The 18,158-nt window shown below is 36.1% G+C and overlaps 1 protein-coding gene across 1 annotated transcript in view; it reads right to left on the bottom strand.

Annotated features, from left to right (window-relative positions):
• The window catches only part of LAMA2 (laminin subunit alpha 2), a 625,852-nt gene that overhangs the window by 218,411 nt on the left and 389,283 nt on the right, over positions 1 to 18,158 (bottom strand). Inside the window, 2 exon segments of the mRNA XM_044676961.1 lie at positions 6,091 to 6,215; positions 15,444 to 15,578. Of these exon segments, the coding sequence (XP_044532896.1) occupies positions 6,091 to 6,215; positions 15,444 to 15,578 (260 nt within the window).

Below are 18,158 nucleotides of genomic sequence, written 5' to 3'. Positions count from 1 at the left end.
CCATCTTTGCCAAAAGATGTAAACAAATTGATCTATTACAAACTCATTATCCAACACATTTTTTGACTCTAAAAATAGATCCCCAAACTCATAAGCAACTCATTTCATCCAGCTTTTTAGCTTAGCTTATGTTTGAAACTCAATGCTAAGTGGTCACAATTTTTTTTAAAAGCCTCAGACCTTAATCTTTTTAGAGGAAACTTTTGAATAAGAATTATAATTAACTTTTGTTCCCTTTGAGTAAAATACCTCTCTCAAAGCCTTTAAAAAGAGCACCTTCCCCTTAAATATTTGATGTATAGAGTTTTTCTGGAATTATGCATCATAAAATGTCTAGTTCTATTTTTTCTTATAAACAAGGATTATGATAGAAGTAAAAATAATCTCTTATGTATGAGATCAACATTTTTCAAACCCAGATTATAAAAAATAAAAACAATAAAAGGAAAAAAGCCTTCTACTGTCAAATCTCCATCTCTGGCAGGACTGATATGATTAGGTAGACTAATGTATAGGCAAAGGGTAATTCTTTGCTTAGGAGAGGAATGAGGATTTGAGTTGGAAGGAGGGTAAGAATGAATGAAGAAGACAGAGTAAGTGTCTTTGGAGTATGAAATTCAAACGTTTGAGAAAAATGGGAAATCTAGTTACCAAAGTTGAGACATGAGATCTGTACAAGACTAAGAAGCAAACAGTAGGAGTACCAGGTTCCCCACCAAAGCTGGGTTCTTTTAGAGCATTTTCTAGTGTTCATCACTTTTATACCTCCTTGTGTTTTCATGTGGATGAACAGAGTCTAAATATGCCTCTATTTCCTTTTAATAATCCTACATCAGACTCAGCTAAAGTCCCATTTGCTGGAAGAGACCTTTCCCAATGTTCCCAAGGTTTTTCCTTTGAAGATTAGCTTGCATATACTGTGTATGTATATTGTGTATATCAAATTATTTGTATATTGTCTTCTCCAATAGAAAATTCTTTTTTGGGGCAGCTTGGTAGATCAGTGGATTAAGAGTCAGACCTAGAGACAGGAGGTTCTAGGTTCAAATCTGACCTCAGACACATCTTAGTTGTGTGACCCTGGACAAGTCACTTAAGCCCCATTGCCTAGCCCTTATTGCTCTTCTGCCTATGGATTCTAAGGCAGAAGATAAGGGTTTAAAAAATATATAATTTTTCAAAGCATTGGGACTGTTTTTGTCTTTTTTTTGTATTCCTCAGCACTTATCACAATGCCCAGCAAATAATAAGTGTTTAATAAATATTTGCTGACTGGCTATACTGATTCTTCTTGCTCATCCATCATGATAAGCCCTCATGGATGATGAAAGTAGAATTCAGGGTTAAGTAGAGATTCTTGTAGTAAAGGATGTCTTTTGATACAATGGAAAAGAGGCTGGGTTTGGAGTGAGAAGGGTAATACTAGCTACTGGGCATAGGACTGACTATCTAAGTATTTGGTCAAGGGCCTATCTTTCTACAAGTTTTAGGCAGGTCTGCTTATGTGAAGAGTGGAAGAGCTGATTTTCTATAATTATTGGCTTACTGGGAATTAAGTAGTTGTCAATCCCTGTTTGCATATTAACTTGACTATTTGTAGGCTATCAGGAGTGTTTTGGTAAATATTTAACAACCAGCTCTTTGAAAGAAAAAAAAGTATGCATGACACACTTTTTAGATTAATCTTCATTATTAACATTTTCCTATCCCTCAGTTCCAATCTAACCCTTTCTTCAAAATTCCAGAATCTTCCTCTGTTGATCTCATGCCTCTCTCCTCCACATCTGTTCCTTGCAGACCATCCTCACATGCAATAACCCTCTCTTACTTACAACAGGTCTAAATCAACAAAAGAATAAATGGAGCCTTATTTTGTAGTGTTTGCCAATATCCAAGGTATACATTTCTCACATCAAAAATTTGACACTGAACTCTCACTCTAATACACTCCTGGTCCTGTACTACAGTTCGGATTGGATGACTTCTACTATTTGCAGATTGCCAATGGTCAGAGGACCTGAAAAGCATAGAGGAGAAAACACCATAGATGGAAATAACTCATAGTAAAGAACATGTTGGGGTGCACAAATGCAGGGAGGTATAATATGAGTAGAATGACACAATCATCCTAATGGTACAATGTCGAGATCTCTTTATCATCTCTGATAATCTGATGAGGACAGTTTAGTTCATAAGGAAATAAGGACATGACAAGGGAGTTGTCTTTTTATCTCATGCTTCCAGCTCTGGCTCCAAGAGCATGGAATTTATTATATATATTTCAAGACTCATTTCACACAAAAGAAACCCCTTCCCCCTCCGAAACTTTGCAGATGCGCAGAAGTTACAAATTATGTCACATCAAAACACAAAACATTGGCTTCAGAATAGACCAAGGCCAAGGCTGAATTTTGACTGGCTTCTTATCAGGAAGCCAAGTTGGGGAGTATCCCTCTCATGGTCAAATCGACCCCGCTAAGATTTTGGCCTTGGCTATACTAGGCAGCAGCATTCCTGGCCAAAGGGGAGCAGTGTTAACCCTTTAAATTCAGGTTTGCTAGGAACTTAAAGCTTAAAGCCACAATACTTTTCAACAAGAAATCACAAGGATCACAAAAGCGGTCAAAAGAGGAGTCTCAGATTTTTATCTATTTTATCTATTGACTTCCCACAGCACAAGGTTTAGCATTTAAAGGTAGTGTTTTAAGTTTTGGTTTGTGCACTGTTTGCACATTGGAAAAGTAGATATATGCAATAGAAAGATGTATATTCACTGGAAAGGCTGTAATTATAGTACAGCCCAGAAGTGTGAAATAAAGTGGGTGCCTGTCCTGGAGGGAATGAATACCAGAGAGAGAGAAACAATTTCCTATAAGAATAGGTGGGCGACTTTGATTGCAACAAGAGGTCCCACACAGGGAAAAATGTAAGGTGAGTTGGTCAGAGTGTTTATAACTACCAGATGTTATAATACCCTAGGACTAGGGGCAAATCTGTTATGAAATGTAGCTTAATTGTCACCCAAAGATCATGAAGAATTGGCAGATATTGCTGCAGTGTCATCAGCTGCCCCACTTGGTCCTTGTATGGACTAGCCCATGAATTATACTCACAAATGACAAAATGAAAGTTCTTGCACTGTCCAAGTTGTGGCAGCACTAGAATGCTGCCCATCAAGTCTTACCAGTTAGGATCACAGAACTAATCTATCATTGGGAGGGACTTTCAAAGGTTACCTTGTCTAATCTGATATCTGAGTAGGAATCCCATTGGCACCATTTCCTTATGGACAAATATTTTCTTAATTTATAACACCATTCTATTGTTCTCTTTTAAAAATTCCATTTGAATAAAATCTAGTTTTCTGTAACTATATTTCAGTCATGAGTCTTACCCTAGTAGGTGTCTCAATGATGCCTCTAAGGATGAGTTAACATCCTGGTAGACATCTGGTTTAATTAGGTATTTGTACAGGACATCTGAGACCATGGGTTGTATTGCTGACTTTCTCCTTGGAATTTATGCCCTTTGAATGACTAATCCTTTGCTGTTTGTCTTCTACCTATGTTGTGCCTTTTTATTGACTTGTTAGCTTTGCACAGATAGTTTTCGTTATTATTATTAACAGTTCAGGAGCTCATCTGACACTGAACCTCTGACAGGCATAGGTATCTCGCCTTCTTTGGGGGCAGGGAACTAATCCTGAGTATCAATACCTCACAACTGCTGCCAGAAGATGAATGCTGATTGAGGTATAGTGGCTGTAAGATTTGTGTTGTGGACGAGGACCATGCTGGAATGACTAATCAGTCCATTAAGCATATAAATTCAGGCTTTCATGACAGTACATCTACCCTGCTCTTTTGGATGGCTGGTTGTGTAGATGATGGTTACATTGAATCTGTAAAAACAGTCCTCAAGGGATCTACTGTTAATTGAACTGCCAGGCATTTGGAAAGCTCTCATGGATGAAGTGGACAAAAGTGAGGTCCTTTACCCCCTTCAGAATAGTGCCTCCATGCCTAAAATGTAACTTTCACCACGAACAGCTCCCAAACAGAATTGGTCAATTTGTGGGAGAATTATGTACCATATAAGGTCATAGAGATCAGGGTGGTCTCTTGAGCCAATGGCCCCCATAGTCATACTGGATGAATAAACCTCCATGCTGGACTGTTCCTGAGGATGCAGGGATATCAAGGAAGAGACTGAGACCATATTGGCAGGTTGTACCCTCTGTCTCTGGTGTCTACCTATATACACATATATCTTTTTATCAAATGATGTCTTCTGTAATGGTGGGAGGGAAGAGAGAGTATTTTAATGTAACAAATAAATTTAAATTAAAAAAGAATGTCTTAGTAGGTCCTGAGATGCTAGATTTAGAATTAAAAGGTCTCTAGACACTAATTGATTCAATCTTCTAACTTTACAACTGAGGAAACTGAGACCCAAAGAGATTAAGTGACTTCCCCAAGGCCTCAGAGCCAGTAAGTGGTGGAGTGTGTAGGGGGGAGCTAAGAATCAAAATGAGGTCTTATAGCTTTAAGTTCAGTGTTCTTTCTACTTGTTGAGAGTTGAGGGTATCATCAAGGTGGTGAACTTGGAGGTGAAGAAGCACTATCATCCCAGGAAGCCAGTGAACCATTACTGGTCTATTGTGGAGGTGGAACTGCCTCATGGAAGTACAGTCACCATCTTGTGTGGATATATACAAACTCTATTTTCCCCTCTTTTTATTTTTTCCCAGATTATATGTTGATACAATCATTAATGATACATTTTTTGACATTTTGCAATCCATGTTCTCTCTCTTCCACTACCCTGCGTGTCCCTCACCCCCAATCTACATGAACTTTTTGTGGATGTATCATTTGTGCCACAAAGTCTGTTTCTTAATAATGAGACTGTTTGAGATAGGGATTAGACCTATGCTTTTATAATTTTTAAGGGGCTAGAGGGGGGAAGAATTGGCACAGGGAACTCCTAATGAGAAAATTCACTTTACTAATCCAGAGCAATATCTTCTCTGTAATTTATAGTCTTGGTAATTTGTCTAGAGAATTAAGAGATTAAATGACTTTCCCAGGGTCATATAGGTAGCATGTGTCAGAGTCAGAACTTGAATGTAATTTGTTTTGACTCTAGGGCCAATGCTCTCTCTACCATACCATCATACCAGCCTAGTAATAATAGGTGACATCTTTATAATACCTTAAAGGTATACATTATTTTATATATATATTTAACTCATTTGAACCTTATATCATCATCTCCACGAATATCAAGACTGAGAGAGGCTATATTAAATGACTTTTCTTATGTCACAAAGCTAGATCATAGGTGAGGTAGAATTTGAATTCTAGTTCAGGGCTCTGGAGATTTGAACGCTATTTACCTCACTGATAAAACAGAGACTCTCAGTGGAAAGATGAGTAAAAAACACTTGGGAATTGATTTTATTCTATTAGTAAGTGTCAAATGATCATACGAAACAATAAATAAATGAAACTTCCACTTTCTCTGCCACTGAGAGGAGGACACACTTCCTTGGTGACAACCTTTGTTCATTAGACATCAGTTTTGCGATCCATTGAGTGACTATCCTGATTTAGAATATAACATGAAAAATTACTCTTTTAATGGCAATAGTTTTTGGTTATTCTGTGCAACAACTATTGACAAATGTAGTCCCAGAATAAAAGCAGCATAATAATCCAAGAGCGAGACAGATCTTTAGTAGATTATGTCACATTGGAAAGAATCTAGCACATGGGTCAATAATGTTTCTTGCATAAATCCTTTCAGTGAATGTTTCATCTTCTATGATTGATCTATCAAGTGTTAATTTAAAAAGGAGCAATCACTAACCCACAATTAGATCATTCAGGAAAAAAATTAGCTAGATAATATTTAGCAAAGCCATATGTGTTATACTTTTAAGTTATTAATTATGAGTCAATCTCTTGTTGCGCCAAGCCTGAAGTTTGCTCATCTGACCCCAAACATTTGGGTCCTAGGCATATTCTATGAGCAGCAAGGCAGAGAGTTCCACTCATTTGGAAAGGGGCTTCACTTTGTCACACTTACTTGTTGCTAGAAGTGATGAGTGGGCAGGCACATTGTCGACAGTCATTTGGCAGTCCCTTGACAGTTCCATAGTATCCAAGAGCGCATCTTTCACAAAAGTCGCCAGCAGTGTGGTGCTGACAGTTCTATAAAGGAGAAAGTGGGACCATGTTTGATATGAATTTTAACAGAATTAAGGCAGGGGGAAGCTAGGTAGCTCACTTAATAGAGAGCCAGACTTGGTGATGGGAAGGTTCAAATTTGACCTTAGATACTTCTTGGTTGTGAGACCTTGGGCAAGTTACTTGCCTCCCCCCAACTGTTACTCATTTGCTGGTATTCTGTCTTGGAACCAACTCTTAGGATTGATTCTAAGACAGAAGGTAAGGATTTTTAAAGGAATGTATTTATGCATATTTTATTTCTAGTCTGAAGGAATGATTATCTGTTTCAGATCGTTTTTTTTAAAACATTGAAAAATATGTTTCAGTAGTTCTTGACATGAACAACTTTCAATGGGATTCTCTGTTTTGAATAATAAAAGGAGTTATGTTATTATACCTACATTGAAAAGGAGTAAAAAGTGATGACCCTTGAATGAAATAATTTAAACCCATGAAGTTATTCTCCTTCTTTATCTTAGTCTCTGTCCCAGGTTGCCTTCTCATTGAAATGTGATACATGTCAAGAATTGCTAAACTCTATCATTTGGCCCCAGATGTTCCTTCTACCCTTGAATTAGTGCTATTTTCTTGGTCCACAGGATTTTTCTTAAAATGGAAAGGGACTATGATCATGTTGTCCTGTCCATATTATTTCTTACTTTTAGTGGCAAGTGTTTTTTTTTTAATGCTTTTTCTAACAAAGTGATTTGGGGGTAAATTAGCACTGAGGTTACGACATAAAAAGAGGTCCCAAGTATTTGTATAGTTAATTGAGATTTGTTTAAATATATTCTTTTTTAAAAAAATATATTCTTCAGAGTTGACTGAAAACTCAGGAGACCTGGAATTGGGATATACTGAAAGTTTTATAGTCTATCTTTTGAATGGAGCATCTATTAAAGCATAGATTAGTTTGAGGGATGTGGATGTGTGGCAGCAGCTAATATGGCCTTTCCCTATTTATATAGGAAAGGCCTCATCTCTATCACTTTCTTTCTGTTCATGGGGTTCTAGGGCTTTGACCAGTAGGAAAGCAAAATCATATTCACTTTTTTCCCCTCTAAAATTTATGCTTTTGTGTCCTTGAGCTTTGCAACTGATTAAGCAAATGAAGAGGGAAGAAAAGGAAGGGGAGGACAGAGTACAACTCATTTCATAGCTAACTGTAAGGGTTATTGGTTCTTTTCTTATAGAGACTAGAGCTTACTCTCTTGCTCTTAGCTGAATTCTGGCACATTTATCTATCAATTTTCCAGAGTCTAAGGGTTCATTCAGCCTCATAATTGGTAACGAACTAATAAGGAACCTCATGTCAAAGCAAAAAACAAAGCTACCAGGAAGGTTTTCTTGGGCTTAATTTGAGATTAAATCATCTCTTATGAGCCAGTCTTCAGAACCTAAACATGCTATATAGTTGCATTATGGATCCTAATATTAGAAGTAAGAAGCAATGTGCCTCAACTATTAATATTGGCATACACAAATGCATGTAGAGATGTATTCTTTTTTCTCAATTTAGCTATAAAAGTCCTCAATGGCACATATATTTTTATAGGGAAGGGAAGGGCCAGGGTAGCAACAAAGATGTGAACAAATTATTTAAAGCAAAGACTAGACAATCATTTTTGAAAATGTAACATTGGATATTTCTTTCATATATGATATAGACTAGATAATCTTTCCAACTCTCAAAATTCTGTGATTCCATGAATAGGAAAAATTGAAATTTAGTTAGCCTTATCACATACCACCTCATTGTTGATGCATGGTTAGATTTGCATAGCAATAAGAATGGATAATAACCCATTACCATCTATTTATTATTATTATTATTATTATTATTATTATTATTATTATGTACTTTGGATGATTTTGAGAAAGATAAAAGAGGTCATCCAGTCTAACTGACATTATTTTATGACTAATGAAGTTGCAGTCAAAAGAGATAAAATAGCTTACTTAATGTGTGACATAGGCAGAAATTGTGTCAAGATTTGAAGTCCATTCCTCTGACTCCAAATCCATCATTTTTCTCCCCATCATACCACCCTACTTAATCTAGCACTAAACTTTTCAATAGTCTTTCTGAAACCAAAGAATGAGTCAAGGTATAAAAGATGAATATTATTTTTGGAAAACAAAAGCAAAAGTGGGAAAACAAAGGGTGAATTTGATCTCCATTTACCATTTTAATCCCCTCATAAGGGGTGGTTTGGTAGAGGTACAATCTCAAACTAAGTATTTTAGGAGTGTGTATCTGTATATGTTGTTCATTAGTTTATAAAGGATATATTTCTAGAGGGCACAGTTCTAACCACTTGATATATTTTTCTAAATGCCTGGTTGAGGTTAGATTTTGGTCACATAATTTCTACCATGTCATTGCATAATCTGTATTGATCCATAATTTCTGATTTCTTAAAGAAATAATTTCTATAATTTCTGGTGAGAAGAGTATGATATCAAATTACTACCACGGATACCTCCATTTCTTTAAACAAATCTACCTGATTCAGTCATTTATGTGACGCTTCTTTGTCAACATATCATTGGTTGAGTTCATGTGAATATCACCCATGAAGTGCCTTTTGTTCCCACCCTGCAATCTTAGCTGTTTCACAGCTTCATCCAAAGATGAACCACCATGAGTTTTATTGGACAAATCTAGGAACGGATACCTATTGTGAGACTTTACTATTTTTTTGTGAAATGAGGTCTATTTTTCCCAAAAATATTTTTGTAAATCTTTAATCTGTTTATTGCTTGTTTTGAGAAGATCTCCCAGTCTGGGTCCTTATCTTTGAGGAGGAAAGATTAATTTTTCTCCAGCAGTCTCTGGAGTGATGGGCCCCACGTTTTGGTAACATTGTATTGGTTTTTATTTTGGACACCTTCAAGATCCATTTACTGCAGTAAAAAATAGAAGCTATTGTGTAGGTGGTAATTGCTCTAAATGTGTTTTTTTTTTCCATTAAATTTTTACTTCAGCATGCCAGTCAGTCTGTTGACACACAATCTCAACTTTCTCCTTGATAGCCTTAACTCTATCTTATGCCTGGGTAAAGACAAAAATATTTCTAAGAATTTCCTTTTATTCATTAGTTTGAATGAACCTCTGGATTTGAACGGAAAGATTTCAGTTTTGATACTTTTTTGAATCACATTAAGAGTTTTATGTTTATTGAGTCTAAATGACATTCTGATATTGTTGGATTAAGTTTACAGGAAGTGAATTATCTATTTGATATGCTTTTATAACTTGAGCTCTTTCACATATATGAAGTGATTGGTGTGATATTTGTATGACCCTTTCTTTAGCTAAAAATGCCAGTTTTATTTAGGAGTAATGACTGCATTTATGGTTAGGTTTTTCACTGCAGTGCTTTCACCAGAAGGTTGGCCCCTAAATGATAATTTTTTTTCCTTTTGCCACAGAAAGGTACAATTCCTATTAAGCCATACAGTAGTTATTCCTTGTATTGGTGGAGGAAGTACCCACAAAGACAAAACAATGAATCCTTAAAGTATCAAATGATCCCAAGTCCCATGATTGAAGACAGCTGTCTCATGATCTGAAGTTTAAGTAATAGAATATTGGTACCTTTAAATGGGGTATAAATGCTACACCTTATATTACACAGGTAGTCTAATTTTTAGAAATCCCAATATTTATTTTTGAAATATGATCAGTCTGACAATCAAACACCAAAGACTTTCATCAACTGGTGCTACTTGTCTGGCATGCTGCCTATTTGAAATCTTTTCCTGCCATTTTATAGGTGTTATTTTACAGTTTATGTGAAACTAGTCAAGCTTCCTTATATAACGGGAGCACGACATTCATATTTCACAGTCCTATAGCAGAATGGTGGGCAAAACACCGTGATTTGTTTCATTTTGAAACTTATTCTGGCACTATGGTCCTTCCACAAATGCCTATTCAGCCATCCAAAGGAAGTGCTCATTTACATTAGCCACTTATTCCTTTTCCTAGAGCCACGATGTGAGAGATGACACCACTAAAATAACCAACACTTTTCTATGAATTTTAATGTGAAGTTATAGAGCAGGATGACAGGTGATCTGGGCAGCATTTCTAAAGGACTTGTCTTTTTTCTTTCTGCGAGTCAGACCAAAGCAAAGCATAGCCTGGACAAATTGATGGCACAGTTTTGTACACTCTCAGAATATGAACAAGGGCAATCTTGGAGACAGAAGAGATCTGAAAAAATAGTTGTCAGCCCTTTGCTTCTGTTATCAACATATTGAAAACTGGACTGGTATTCACATCTGAGCCACAGTCTGAATATAATAAAGGACATGGCTGAAAAAATGATACTAATGAAAGCACTCAGAGGAGTTTGGTGCTATCACAGCAAATGTATCTCTCCTGTACCTACAACTTTCTTTTTCCAACATTTCCTCCTAGAGTGAGTGAATGCTGTTAAACTTTACAGGACAGTCAGTCCATCTTTTATGGCATTTCCCACATACCAAGTTGGTTATCTTTATCAGCTCTCTTGGTTAAGTGCTCAAACACAGCCCATAAATCATGCCGTTATTGTTGACACTTCTCCTTCACTCTGACTTTCAGTGAAAGAGTGAACATGGAATATTCTCCCTTAGGTAGAAAATGACTTTTAGGCAAAACATTTATGTTGCTGACATGTTACAACCATTACTCTGAGGATGAAATGAATGAACCCCCTTCCCATGATAAAAGAGAAGGAGATTCAAGAAGTTGATAATAGACTGGTCTTCCAGAAGGTCCAGAACTTGCCAATTCCTGCTTCCTGCTAGATTCTGAAGTGCCCCAGGTCAGAGCAATACCTCATGCCCCTCACCAGGCTTCTGGATGCCTAGGACTAAAACAGGCTGCCATGAAGTCAAGCTTCTAGATGCCATCAAGACTCAGTAATTTCCTACTGTTACATGGTAGAGAAATTGAAGCATTTTCTGAAGTCTTGAAGGACTGTACCTGAGGGAGACTTTGAAATTTCTAATCACTTATCATCTTAAGAATTCCTCCTATCCACCAATACTCTGATCTGAACTTATTTTCCAAAGGTTAATGGCTTTTCCCTACTTTCTTAATCTTCCCATTCCAATAATACTGAATTCCTCCTCAACTCTTGAAAAATAATACCTCTTCCCCCACAGATTTCAATGCCCTCATTCCCATCCACTTTAGTCCTATGCTGTGGTGCCCTAATCCAGATTTGCCTGCCTCTTCCACTGTGCTTTATGGGACTCACACTCTATCATTCTAACACTGTTTAAAAAACATTTTATATCTCTTCTCTTCCTCGCTGAGACCTGGAGTCTTTTCTTTAACCCCTCCCTAGCCTCATTTTACAATATTCTTGTTCTTGTTCTTTTTTTTTTTTTTAGTATTTATTACATCTTCTCTCATATATCAATGGTCAAAGTGGAAGATTCAGAATACTGGTTTCCTACTGCAATTTCCAGGGTCTTCCTAAACTACAACCACTCAGCAATCTCTCCTTTGAGATTTAGTTTCTCAAAATTTATAATCCAATTCAGGTCCTAAGGAACATCATTAATTTTCAGAACATTTTACCTCCCCTTTCTCAATGAGTTCTGTACTTTGTTCACAGTCTTCTTTTCTCTACCAACTGCTGCCTTTGAATTAAGAGAACCAATACCTTAAATACCCTAATTTCTCCTTAATCTATTCAGTACCTAAGGCCAAATTCTTCATTCTCCTTGACTGCATGTGAGCATTGTCACCCTTGAACTTGACTTTATCCACAAGAATTCTATTTTCCCATGTTAAAGAATTCTGAAATTCCTGTATCAAACATAATGTGAACATTTACCTCACTTTATTCTTTATCATTCCTACACTTATTTATTTTCAGCCTAACTTCTAATTCCTTCCCCACACCCACTACTATTTTCTCATTCCATTGTCCCCTGCTGTAATTATATTCTCTTTATTTGCCAATATCAATCTCTTGGGGAACTAATCAACTCTACATTATTTTTCTGCTCTTGAAATTTTTGCTCCCTTGTCCTACTCCTCTGAATGCTTTTTCAAACCCAAACCGTGGAGGACTTCTATCATCAGTCTCTAGCATTGCTTCTGTTGTGCTGGTGAATGAGGATGGGGGAGCTCACACAGTCATGCTGACAGGTATAGCTACAAATTTATATATTATCTAATGTCAACTGGGTCTACACTGAAGTGAGGTCATCCTTCTGAATTTTCCTATTCAGTTTTCTAACACAACAGTGACTGCTCCAAATCTTCTCTTCTCAAGCCTGCCACAGCAACCTGTCCCCAGCCCTCTGGAGTAAGAAATTTAATTCATATTTTACTGAAAAATTGATGTCATTTGTTCTTCCTTAACGAAAAAGACTTTTCTTGCCAAGGTCAACCCTTAAAAGTTTTCTTGTTCACTTAGCAAAGTTCATTGTAAATGCTCAAAAATGCTTTTTCACTCATTCATTCTATTTACTTCAGATTTCTTGAAAATTGAACTCATATCCTCAAAACTATGTCACTTCTCACTAATTCCCTTTATCTATATTTGGTTTGTTTTAGATGCCCTTCTCATTTTTTTCATTATTTCTACTTCCTCATATAGTACACTGGTGACCAAGGTATTGGTTATACATAGAAGTTTATATTTTAAACTACTACTTTACCTCTGGTTCTATGATCTGTCCACTTGGCAAGGAGATCAAATGCTTAATGGCTGAGGTATTTTCTGGAATCATTTAACCATCATGTACTAATTGTGTTTTTTTATGAAGATTTTCTACAAGCTTTTGTTCCCTTTCATTTCTGATTTTGAAACATTTTCCAACACTTTTCATCACTTTAATTTAATCCCACTTTTGCATTAAAGACAAGTATTAAAGCATATACTTATTTAGTTTCAATGATGTTGTTGAGTTCTTCAGAGAATTAATTTAACCATCCTTTGTAACAGATGTTGGATGAATAACTAAAATATTCAAGATGTTGTTTCTTGCTTTTTAAAAATTTGATTTTTGTTTAAGATGAATGAACACTGCAGAATTAGATGACCAGGTGCCTCATGGAAATAGGTTTCTGGTTGCCTTTGGATAAATGATTAAATCAACTCTACTACTTTATTGTCAAGGTTAATTAACAGTCTAAAAACTATGTTATTCTTAATACTCTGCCTTTTTTTCCCTAGCACTCTTTCAACTGCAGTGTAGAAGCATAAGGGATCCATTTCTAATTTTTCTTCATTTCATGGTTTGCTGTTGACAAAATATTTATCATCTAGTGGCAATAAGTCTCTCTTTAGAGAGAGAACAATTATTTTTTCTTTTGTCTCATTCTAAAAGAGAAGATATTATCTGTGACTAGGGTCATATTAGAAGATATGTTTTCAGCATGATAAAATGTGCCAGAGGTTCCACACTGGTGATCATGCTTTTCAAAAGTATAAGGTCGTCTTCATGACAGGCTGAAACATTCAAGTAGAAGGTATGAGAAAATGACTTCATTTGGAGTCAGATAAACTGGGTTCAAACTTAGCTATAGCCATTTATTACTTGTTTAGACTTGGTCAAGTAACTTAATTTATATTTTCTTCACGATGCTCATTTTTCAAATGAAAGGGTTAGGATAGATGATTTCTAAAGGCCCCTGTCAGCTTTAAATCTATGATTTTAGCTCTTTTGTAGAATCCTTACTTATCTGAACCTTTCAATTTCTTCTAAATCATATATATTTGATCTAGGCTGAAAATAATTTTATTAATAGAAAGTAGTTATGATTTCTGATTATATTGTTGACTATAGCAATGACAATGCATTTCACTTATTAAAAAACAAAAAACAAAAACCCCTTACCTTCTGACTTAGAACGAAAACATTCTAAGGCAGAATAATAGCAAGGCTGAGGCAATGGGGGTTAAGTGACTTGCCCAGTGTCACACAACTAGGAAGTGTCTGAGCTCAGATTTGAACCCAGGATCTCCCATAGTGGAGTCCATTGAGCCACCTACCTGCTCCCCTACATTTCATTTTAAAAAGTGTTCCCCCCATGAATACAGTGTATCAACTTCAAGGTTAAGATTGTAGCTCATTTTCCATAAGGCTCTGAAAAAATTTTAATGAAAGATTTTAATGAATAATAAAAAATTTTAATGAAGGTCAAAGCTTGTCTATTGATTGGAAGTGGAATCGGGAGAAGTTGTTTCTAATCATTAGAAAGAAGCTGAACTAAATTTAAGAATTTTTCAAAAATTCATTTTCTTCTCATATTTCCATGGGAAAGGAATGGAAGACTAGGTATGAGAAACAAAAATATCACAGTTCCAGGTACATTTTTTTTCTTTTTCTTTTCTTCTCTTTTTTCATCTAGACCTATGATTTCATCAGTACAAGGTACTCCCAGGAAGAAAATTCTGTATACCAATTCAAGTCTTTGATTTTTCTGTAATTTACAATTTTTGAGAGTAACTCAGAATATTGAGAGATTAAGTGAATTAACCAGGGCAATATAGCCATTAGATGTCAGAGGTGGGATTTGAACCTGAATCTTTCTGCCTCCTAGAATATCACTCTAGCTACTATACTATGCTGGATCTGTGATATGAAGTAATTCTTAAATAATTGCTTTATAACTGCTGGATTTAAAAAAAAACAATATTTAGTAGGGAACTAACTACAAATGGGCACATAGTTTTATTAGGGTCTAGTGGATAAGATATTGAAATGAGAGTCAGGAAAAACACTTCCATTCCTCCCATGCCACTTACTTAATATTCATTTCCTAGGCTATTAAATGGGGATAATAATAGCAATACCCTACTTGCCTCATATGACTAGTGTGAAGATAAATGAGGTAATGCCTATAGAATAAGTTACAAGTTCCTTGAAGGTTGAAGTTATAAAAATGCAGAGTATGATTATTGTTTACATTAGCTGTATATTTTTGGTGCAAGCCATTATTTTCCCACTGAATACAGGAATATATCAGAAAACAGCTATGTATTTAGAATTCTTAATGCAAGAAAATCAACAGGGGACAATCGTTTAGGCAGGAGAAGTCACTTTTAAGCCAATGTCCTTGACTGCATCCTTCCTTAAACAAAAATAAGATTAAAATGTGCTTCCTGGTGTTGACATTTTATGCAGAGATGCCATTTACATGGGGAAAAAATGACAGTGAAAACCGATAAAGGGAAGTCAATAGATTAATACCTGACATATGGAGGTTTCAGCATCACAGGTATCGCTGTGTCCATGACACTGACAGGGAACACAGGTGCCCAGGCTTGGTCCAGGTATCCGGCCACCAGGTTCAGAAGGCAATCTATAAAATCCTGGCATGCAAGCCTGTAGAGAAAGCAAGCAAGTTAGGCAGGTAAAGATAAGAGAAGCACATTTTAGAAGGCTCTGGGTCCTTGAGTTTAGGAAAAGAGTTACATTCCTCCAGCTGCACTATAGGCAATATCCTTTATAACTGTAAGAAGTAATTTCAAATCATAACACGTGCTGTAGCAAGGTCCCTAGAGAGCAAAAGTAGCTCCAGCTGGGTAATATTTCAGGCCCCCAAACCTTTCATTTCGGTATAGAATACTTAGATTCACAAGCTGTGGGTTTAAGGATGTATCCTTTTCCTGAGGGGGGAAAAAAAGTTTATTTTAAAATAAAATTGTATCATGGGCTAAGAAGGGAGAATTGGGTTGTCCTTGTCTTTGGTATCCTTTCCAGATTTGACAAGCATTATAATATCTGCCTCTGCTCTTCTTGATAGATAACTAACAAATGTCCATTGATTCTAAGCACGCATGCAGCCATACATACACACATCTTCATAGTTGCATTATTTATATGGTAATAATTTAAAAACTATAAAACTAAGGAATTCCAAATAATAAAGGCTCTGTGTGTCTTGGGACTATTAGGCCCCAAATAAAATTTATCTATCCTTGATCTATTTTTTCACTTGGCAATAAAAATCTGAGAGTAAATGGAAAACTGCTGGCAAAGCTGACATATGCAAAATCAAGTCTTCCGTCTTCATTTAGGTTTTATTATGTAAATGTATCAATGTGTCTACAGAGCTTTCTGAAGGCTCACAACTCTGAATAGTGATAAGGAACAGACTTGTCCATGGTCTAGCCACTTATGATATGCTGAGGCTGCCATATTCATTAGCCATCTTTTGATTCACAAATCAATGGCTTTGGGTGGGAGAAGCAGTACTTTCAAGACCAGCTTTGGGTCTCTCTGATGGCATTGGGTTTCAGCATCCCTGATAACTCATGTTTCCCTTATTTACAAGGTGTAATTTATGAGTCCATTAGAAAGCAAACAGTGACTGCTAGGCAAGGAAGAAAAATAATGGATTAAACATTAGGTAGAACACCCTATGCATCAATAATAGGCATAGACTTGATTCTGGATTAGAAGAGTCCAGAGAAACAGTGGACATTTGAAGGAAGTATCCTGAGCTTTCTTAGAAAGAGAAAAAAAAGTGATCAATAGTCAGCATTATCCTTGTTTATTTTGATTTACTTAATGTTAAATCACCTCAATTAAACACTCAATTAGGAGTCTCTCTGTTTTTATCACAGCCTAGAAGGAATTCTAATGAGGCTGAATGATACCCCCACTTTCAGAGGAGCTGGTAAAGACTAGGATTAGTGTTATAGTCTGTGCTACTATTTCCCATCAGGGAAGATAAACACCCATTTCAGTAAAATCTATCTAAATAATTTAAGCCAAAACCTACTTTTCTCTCTGTGTTATTATCTGAGACAAGAAAATTATGGCTTTACAGTAGTCAAGCTTGAATGTGAAATAATGCCTAGTTCTCTTTAAGAGAATATTTCAAAATGTGACCTTTTCAAGCCTTTTAGAGAGTGATCATTGAGCTGGGAATGGTGGTATATGCTTGCTTTAATGCCAGCAAGGAGGGAGACTGAAGATGGTGAATCTGTTGTGTTCTGGAGTTCTGAGCTGCTTTGGGCTAAGCCAATCAGATATCCTCACTAAGTCTAGCATCAACATGGTGAGTCTCTAGGAATGGAGTGGGGGCCAACTGGCTGGGATCAGAACCAGAGTAGTTCAAAGTTCTTATGCCAAAGTGGTATCAAGCCCTTAAGTAACCCATTTATGTCCAGAGTGGGTGAGATAGGAAGACTCAGTCTCTTAAAATAGGGTGAAGTTATTGATGGAAAGGAAGGACTAATGGATTTCTATTATACTTCCACATTTCAAAGATATATGATTTTGTTGGTGTAGGTAGTTTCTCTGTGGATGTAGAATAAAATTCTGCTATACTTTTAGTGTCCTTTATAAAGTTGTAGAAAAGAAAACAAAAACAAAAGCATTTAGTGTAACTTTCTGGTGAGGAGCATCTTTGAAGTGAACTAGCTCAATCTTTAGCTCAGCAGACATACAGTTCCTAACTGGGCCTTTAGTTGGAAGTCCTCTAGCTTGGTTGGATCAGCTATTGTGGCACTGTCTCTGAGAATGATGGGTCACACCCATGCTCTCATGAGGCACTGCAAAAATGCCAATAGAGGCCATTATCCATGTCATCCTTTGGGTAGTCAACTAATCAACAAACTTAGAATTGGTGATTCAATCAAGGAAGATATGTGTAGTCAGCATTTGGTTTAAATTATTTGTTTAGTAGGCAACACAAAGAGGATTAAGAAGAATTAGAGGCCAAATATTTTCATTTCATAAGAATGGAAATCATAATAAAAAGTTCCTTAATTACATGGTAAAGGTAATAAAACACAATGAAAAGATAGAAACTGGTATTTTAATTCAAGTTTTTATATTGTAAACAAAATGGTCCTTATGCTAGTAAAAAGCAGTGTGAAAATTTACATTTTACATCATTGGCATCATCTGTGCTTTTAAGTACCTTTTCTATTGACAGGGTTATAATCATTTTAT

The sequence above is a fragment of the Gracilinanus agilis genome, chromosome 4 (genome assembly GCF_016433145.1).
Source record: "Gracilinanus agilis isolate LMUSP501 chromosome 4, AgileGrace, whole genome shotgun sequence".
NCBI classification, from domain to species: domain Eukaryota; kingdom Metazoa; phylum Chordata; class Mammalia; order Didelphimorphia; family Didelphidae; genus Gracilinanus; species Gracilinanus agilis.
The sequence above is the reverse complement of the archived record's forward strand: the minus strand, read 5'-3'. Positions and strand labels throughout refer to the sequence as shown.